At 43.3% G+C, this 7,393-nt stretch overlaps 1 protein-coding gene across 1 annotated transcript in view; it reads left to right on the top strand.

Moving 5' to 3' along the window:
- The window catches only part of LOC102376566 (complement component C6-like), a 109,418-nt gene that overhangs the window by 73,704 nt on the left and 28,321 nt on the right, over window positions 1-7,393 (top strand). Inside the window, exons 10-12 of the mRNA XM_014524590.2 lie at window positions 1,369-1,491; window positions 2,080-2,246; window positions 3,079-3,304. Of these exons, the coding sequence (XP_014380076.1) occupies window positions 1,369-1,491; window positions 2,080-2,246; window positions 3,079-3,304 (516 nt within the window). The remainder of the gene's footprint in view (window positions 1-1,368; window positions 1,492-2,079; window positions 2,247-3,078; window positions 3,305-7,393) is intronic.

Raw genomic sequence — 7,393 nt, 5'->3', positions numbered from 1 at the left:
CCTGCCTATGCAGGGGGTCGGACTCGATGATCTATTGAGGTCCCTTCTGACCCTAACATCTATGAATCTATGAATCTATACGTTTTTGATACAAAAACAGACATAACTAAGTAAAATATTATGCTCTATATTATACCAGAGGTCATATGAAAGATTCTAGTGGTGCCTTCTAGCCTTAACACTAAAAATGTAAGAGAATTATTAGAGATCACAGTTGCCAGCAAAATTCTTAGTAGGATAAGCAAATCATTTAATAGGAAAGAACCATTCTACAAAAATGGAAACCTAAACCTATTTGGTTAAGAGCTGTCATTCACAGCTGTAGGTGGATATTTTGTGGGTATTGTTTATTAGTATAGTGTAAACAGAAGGGTAAAGGATGTATCAGGAGCATCAGGAGATCCTTAAAAGGATTTGGCAAATATGACTCTGTCCAATGCTGTTGGTACATGGGGAATAGAATGGGGCCCATTCTGGGCTGAAGGCAGTAACTCAACACCAAAGTATCCCATAGATACCGAAGTATCATACAGCAGTATATTGTGGGGATAGTAATATAGCAAAGGATGGTGCATCCTTCTCTCAGCACTATCACTAGGGTCCCATCCCCAGTTACTCAAAACATACTGTATCATACAGCAGATGACTGGTTGGCCAGGGCACAGGGTGATATGAACATGGCTATATTGCTTCCAGATCAGGAGCTGCCACAGGCTGCAACTGCTCATGGTTCCTGACTCAGAAGCAATATAGCTGTATTTCCCTGATGCCAGGCAGCATCATGTTGTCTCACTTGCTAAATTCAGTAGCAGACTCCCTGGCATCATTTTTTACATGTAGTCCTTCAGGATACCAAGACAGCTGTGATATTTGGGACTGCCCCTGAAAATTCAGGACAGTTGGTTGTTTTAACAATTATGCCCTATAGAACAGAAAGCTTTTGATAGGAGTAGATTTGGCCTACTATGCCTTGCAGAGGATTTGAATAAGTAAGCTGTCCTCTTGCATGCTAGTAGCTAGAGGGGAGAGGCCAAGGACATTATAAGAGGGGTGGCATGGAAAAACTGCCCAAAAGCAATGGGAGAAGAATAGAAAGCAAGTTGAGAATGGGAGATTGTGAGAAGTGGGAGAGGTGGAGGAGGACCATGAAGGAAAAGCTATTGGCTGCAGCAAACTTTCAGAAGAAGGATGAGAAGGTTGAACCTGATGTGGAAGGTGGAAAGAAATGAATGAGGTGTTCAACCTGAAGAATGCTGTGACTTGCATGACTGCAATAGACTGGGTAGATGTGTGGGGGAGGGGGCGGTGATATGGATTCTGGTGATGCTGCTCAATGTTTTAATGTTTTTGCTGTTTGATATTATCTAGGTTTGACAACACAACAATCAAATGAATGTGTTCGGACAGAAACAACTAGGCGCGTGTTTTTCAGAAAGAAAAAGAAAGTACATACTACCTGCACCACAAATCGACTGACTGAACGCCATGAAGGTGAATGTACAGTTATGTACCAGTTGGGGTAGTGTCTATACCCTTAGCTGTCAGCAGTCAGGCATGCAGGGTGAAATCCTGGCTCTACTGAAATCACTGGCAGAACTCCCAGCAACTTGGGGAGGAAGCAGGGCAGGTTTTCACTTTTTGTATTCTAAGTCAGGCATTGAGTCCATTCTACAGAGTACACCAACCCCCCCAAAAAAAACTATGGCCCAAAAGCTCCTCCCTGCTTTACACTGGGCTATCTTCCCCTGGCAAGGATGTTCCATGGGTGCGTAAAACTAGTATATCTATCTAACTACAAAAGATCTTCATAGTCAGCCCAGTTTCATGAAAGTCACATAAGTACCAGTCTGACTCCCACTGTGAGGACAAACCTCCCACTGACAAGGCTCCCATTCCCAGGGAGAACAAAATGACTGAGGGGTATTACTTCATCTCCCTGCAACATAACTTGGCATTTCTGTGCCACCAGCAAATCACATTCATTCACTTATTATTTTAGAAAGCAAAGCCTTGGTATTTATGAGCAATAGGAAAGTTGTGATTATGTTTGAAAAAATCTTAATTGAATCCCTATTTCAGGTTCCATGTTGCAGTCAGCTGAACGGTCTATTTCACTAGTGAAAGGTGGCAGGACAGAATATGCTGCAGCTCTAGCTTGGGAGAAAAAGGGGTCTTTTCCAGAGCATGTTGTATTCACAAACTGGCTGGAATCAACAAAGGACAATCCTGTTGTGGTTGATTTTGAGGTAAGAGTAGAGACTGCCCCTGCATCTCCCATGATGCCACATGACCTCCTGTTTTGTATTTACACCATCCTCCTGGACATGTCTTTAGGAATATATATATAAGGCCCTAAACTTATATATATTAGTCCCTAAGACTAGTTAAGATGACAGGATGATTATTGGTAATATAGATGAATGGATTTTTTCCTACCCCTTTAAAGAATATGGAGTTGGCTCATGTTCAGCACTGTGCCCCTAGAAAAGTAATGCTCAGTCTTTTTGCCCCACTGCCCAGTGTGTCTGCAGGCTGGATGTGGCTGGTGGACATGATCTGGCACATGGGGCAGGCAGTGTGGGAAACCAATCCAGCTGTTTGGAGCAGGGGGCAAGTGGAGCGGGGGGCAAAAGCCCCTGGCCCTGGCTCATCCTTGCATATGGGAAGGGGCTTGGCACAAGGGAGGAGGCATGGCTCAGCCCAATCTAGCCACATGGATGGGGAGGGGGCATGGCCCAGCCCTGACCCTCCCAGGCAGGGATTGAGAATTTGGCAGCAAGGAGATGATGAGTGGCACTGCTAATTGCCACTGCTCCCCCGCCGCCAAATTTCCCAACCTGTGGGGAGCTCTGCAGGCCAGATGCCAGGGCTCTGTGGGATGGATTTGGCTTGTGGGTCAGGGTGGAGCACCCTAGCCACAGAGCATAGCTATATAGGCTCTGGTGTTTATAAAAATTTATTTTGGTTATGTTGGGGCTGTGTAGCTGTCCATAGGAAAAAGTTAATACAGCTGTACTGCAAGGAAATGCCCACTTCATCTTCTGTATTATGATCCCTTTCCATATCCTTTTCTTTTAGTTGTCTCCCATCCTGGACTTGGTAAAAAACTTTCCATGTGCTGTAACTAAACGCCGCAACCTCTGGAGAGCCCTAATTGAATACATGGACAGATTTGACCCTTGTAAATGTGCCCCCTGTCCCAATAATGGCAAACCTGTGTTATCTGGAACAGAGTGTCTCTGTGTGTGTCAAGCTGGAACCTATGGGGATAACTGTGAGAAACGAGCACCAGATTACACATCAGGTATTTATGGGAATATTGTAACAATGCAAATCTGATCCTTTCTTAAACCCACACAGCCATGAACAACTGGTGCCTCTGAGGACTGGGGTGGGCACAGTGACCCCCCACAGGCAGTAGCGGTGGCAGGGGCAGACTCAGTGGGGACCACCCGCAGGTGTCAGCAGAGATGTCGGGGGCTGGGGCAGGCCCAGCAGGGACCGCCCACAGGCAGTGTCAGCGGCGTCGGCAGTGGTGGGGGGTAGCAAGTGACCACCCGCAGGCAGTAGTGGTGGTGTTGGCAGCAGCCAAATTCAGTGGGGGCACCAGCAGTCTCGGGGGGGCACATGCCCTCCCCCCCATGCACCCTTTACATGTTACCTATGCATACAACTGCTTTAATGTAAAAGCTGAAGAGCAGGTCTGACTGTGGTATCTTTATACTATGAGAAATGTCAACATTTTGATTTTTTTATATTGTTTTCATTCCACACAGTATGAAAAATTACAGTTTCAGTATCCAACAGGTCAAGCTTCTTGAGTGTCATTTAAAAAATCAGACTAACATTTTATTTTGCCCTTAAGAAAATACTTAACTTGATAAGATCTGAATAATTTCATTGTGTTCCTAGTTTATCATAGAATCATAGAGAAGTAAGACTGGGAGTGACCTCCAGAGGTCATCTAAACTAGCCCCCCTACCTGAGGCAGCATCGTCCCGTCAAAACCATCCCATATAAATCCATTTTCTAACCTCTTAGCAAAATGTCAGTCAGCCCTGACACAAAATTGAAGGTATAACACCGTAAGCTGTTACAGATAAAGCAGGGGGACCATGGTGGCCAACATCCTGCTACTGCAAATGTTAATATATGCTTGAGAGATCCTGGGAAAAGGATCACACCCCCCACTACAGAGGAAGGCAAAAATCCCCACAGTCCATACCAGTCTGACCATAGGGTGAAATTCCTTCCTGACCCTAAATATAGTGAGTGATTGGTCTGACCCTGAGCTGAGGGCCAAGACCCTCTAGCCAGGAACTTCCAGATGTAAGTCCCACTAAGAACACTGTCACACCGCAGTCAAAATTCGTGTCTTTGGCTGCAGCCAACACCTAATACCTCTGAGGAAGGCTTTAAAATAATAATAATAATAATAATAATAATAATAATAAAAAAGAGACATGTAGCAGTAGAGGGGGGGAAATCCCTCCCATCCCTATGTGGGAGCCAGCAAAGCCCAGAAGCATGTGAAATACCCATAGAAGAACATAGGCACAGCTATTTCTAGATCATCCCTGACCGGGACTCTCCAGCCTCTCTTGAACACCTCCAATGATGACAAGTGGACAACTTTCCTAGGCAGTCTATTCTACTACATCATTATGCTAACAGTGAAGAAGTTTTTTCTGAGATCCTACTTTGCTGCATCTTCAAGCCATTTTTCGACATCCTACACTCTGCAGCAGGAGAGAGAAGGTGCTTTCTGTCTTGTTGGTGTATTTGAAAAATGCTATCATGTCCCCTCTTAAATGCTTTTTCTAAAAGATGAATGTGCCTAGTTCCTTCAACTTCTCCTCGTATGACTTGCCTTCCAAGCCCTTTATCTTTTTTGTCACACATCTCTGGACCATTTATAACTTCTACATGTCCTGTTAAAAATGTGGAGCCCAAAACTGCATATAATACTCTAGATGAGTGCTAAGTAGAGAGGCATTATCACCTCCTGTGTCTTTCACCTAATGCTTTTATCTGTATATCCCCAAAGTGCATTTGCCTTTTGTGTGGCTGAATCACACTGCAGACATGTGTTGACTGTGATCTATGAAGATTCCCAGATCCTTCTCCATAGTTCTGCCATTCAGCCAGAAGTCACATATTTTGTATTTTTATTTATGAATATTCTTCCCAAGGTATAGCACCTTGCATTTGTCAATACTGAATTTCATTCTGTTAACTGCAACCTCACAGTCCAATCTGTCAAGATCCTTTTGAATCATGGTGCCATTCTACAGTGTGTTTGCAACTCTACCTAGTTTCATATCATCTTCAAACTTGCTCAAGAAGGTTTCTATGCCAGCATCCAAATCATTAATAAACACGTTAAACATGTCCTGGATCCATAAACATGGGCCCAGGAACGACCCCTGTGGGAATTCACTCAAAATCTCCTGCCATCCGAACATGAATCCATTTATAATTGCTCTTTGCTTGCAGCTATTGAGCCAGTTGTCTATCCTCCTTATAGTAATTTTGTCCAGCCCACATTTCTTCATTTTGTTTATAAGAAGTCATATGGGACCTTATCAAAAGCCTTGCTGAAGTCTGGATACACTATATCCATAGCATTCCTTTCATTCACCCAGATGGTTACTTTGTGAAAGACAGAGATTAAGTTTGTTTGATGCAATTTGTTCTTAGTAAACCCATGCTGAGTGCTTGTGATCAGCCTTTCCTTCTCCAGATGTTTGCAAATAGCCTTCCTTAGCATATGCTCCGGTAACATCCTGGGTATTGAGGTGAGGCTAACCAGTTTGTAGTTTCCCAGTCCTCCTTTTTGCCTTTTTAAAGAGGTGTATTACATTAGTCCTTTTTCAGTCCTCTGGTACCTTGCCCATCTCCCATGACTTCATAAAGATCATTGCCAAGGGCTTTGAGAGATCCCCTGCCAGTTCCTTCAGTATCCTGAGATTCAGTTCATCTGGTTCTGCTGATCTGAATTCATTCAAACCCATCAAAAGCTCTCTGACTGTCTTTTTTTGTTATTTCATCCCTCATCTTGTCGCCTTCTTTATCCAAATCTTTATTAGACATCTCTTTGCAGCTTAATTTTTTGTGAAAACTGAGGCAAAGTGGGTGTTGAGTAGCTCTGCTTTCTTTGCATCTTCTGTTAGGAGTTTCTGCTGGTTTTTTAACAGTGGACCCACAGCTTTCTTAGTCTTTCTTTTCTGACCAACACACTTATAAAGTCTCTGCTTGTTGTCTTTAACTTCCCTTGCTAGGCACAGTTCATTCTTTATCTTTGCCTTCCTGATTTTTGTCCCTGCAGGTTCTTGCTATTTTCTGGTATACTTTCTTGGTGACCTGTCAATTTTTCCAATGCCTGAAAGTTTTCCTTCTGCATTTGAGGTATCCTAGAAGCCCCTTGAGCAGCCACATTGGTCTCTTGCCATTCTTTCTGAGCTTCCATCATGTAAAAATTGTTGTGCTTCCAATGCTGTGCCCTTTAGAAGTTCCCAGCCCTCCTGGGTACCTTTATTCTTCAGACTGTCTTTCCATGACACTGTTAACCCCTTGAGCCAGTTGAAATTCAGCTTTTTGAAATCTAGAACTCTTATTTTGTTGACCTCATGCTTTCCCCAACTTAGGATCTGGAAGTCTATCATAATGGGATTACTTCTTTTCCTAAGATCCCCATCACCTCTTACATCCTTCACCAATTGTACTCTCTTGGTCAGAACAAGATCCAAGATAGATGATCTCCTATTTGTGTCCTCAACCTCTAGGAAGATAAAGTTTACTCCACACAGGTTAAGAACCAGCTCAGCATTTTATGTTTTGCTGTATTGTTCTTCCAGCAGATGTCTGGAAAGTTGAAGTCTCCCATCAGTACCATCTCATAGCTTTTGGATAATTTTGCCACCTCCTTGAAAAGTGCCTCATCCACCTCCTCTCCCTGATTTTGTGACCTACAATAAATTCCCATCATTATATCAGTGCTGCATCTTTCACCTTTGATTTCCACCCAGATGCATTCTGATATACTACCTTCTTCCTTCTGAACCAGGGAACAAATGTGTTTTTGACATGCAAGGCAACACCACCTCCATTCCTCTCAACCCTGTTCTTCTGAAACAAAACGTAACCTTCAATGTTGATATTCCAGTCATAAAAGCCATCTCACCATGTCTCTGTGATACCAGTTAGATCTTAATTTTATTCACAGGCTGCAACTTCCAGCTCATCTTTATTTCTCATTTTTCTTGTATTTGTATACATAGATCAGATGTATTTTGTATTATAACTTATGCATTTCCCTTTTGTACCACATATTGCTGTTATGTGGCTCTCTGGCTCTTTCCCAGACTTGAGCTGCTTCCTCCAATCCTTTCCC

The sequence above is a fragment of the Alligator sinensis genome, unplaced genomic scaffold (assembly GCF_000455745.1).
Source record: "Alligator sinensis unplaced genomic scaffold, ASM45574v1 scaffold667_1, whole genome shotgun sequence".
NCBI lineage: Eukaryota > Metazoa > Chordata > Crocodylia > Alligatoridae > Alligator > Alligator sinensis.
This window is presented reverse-complemented; position numbering and strand designations above follow the sequence as displayed.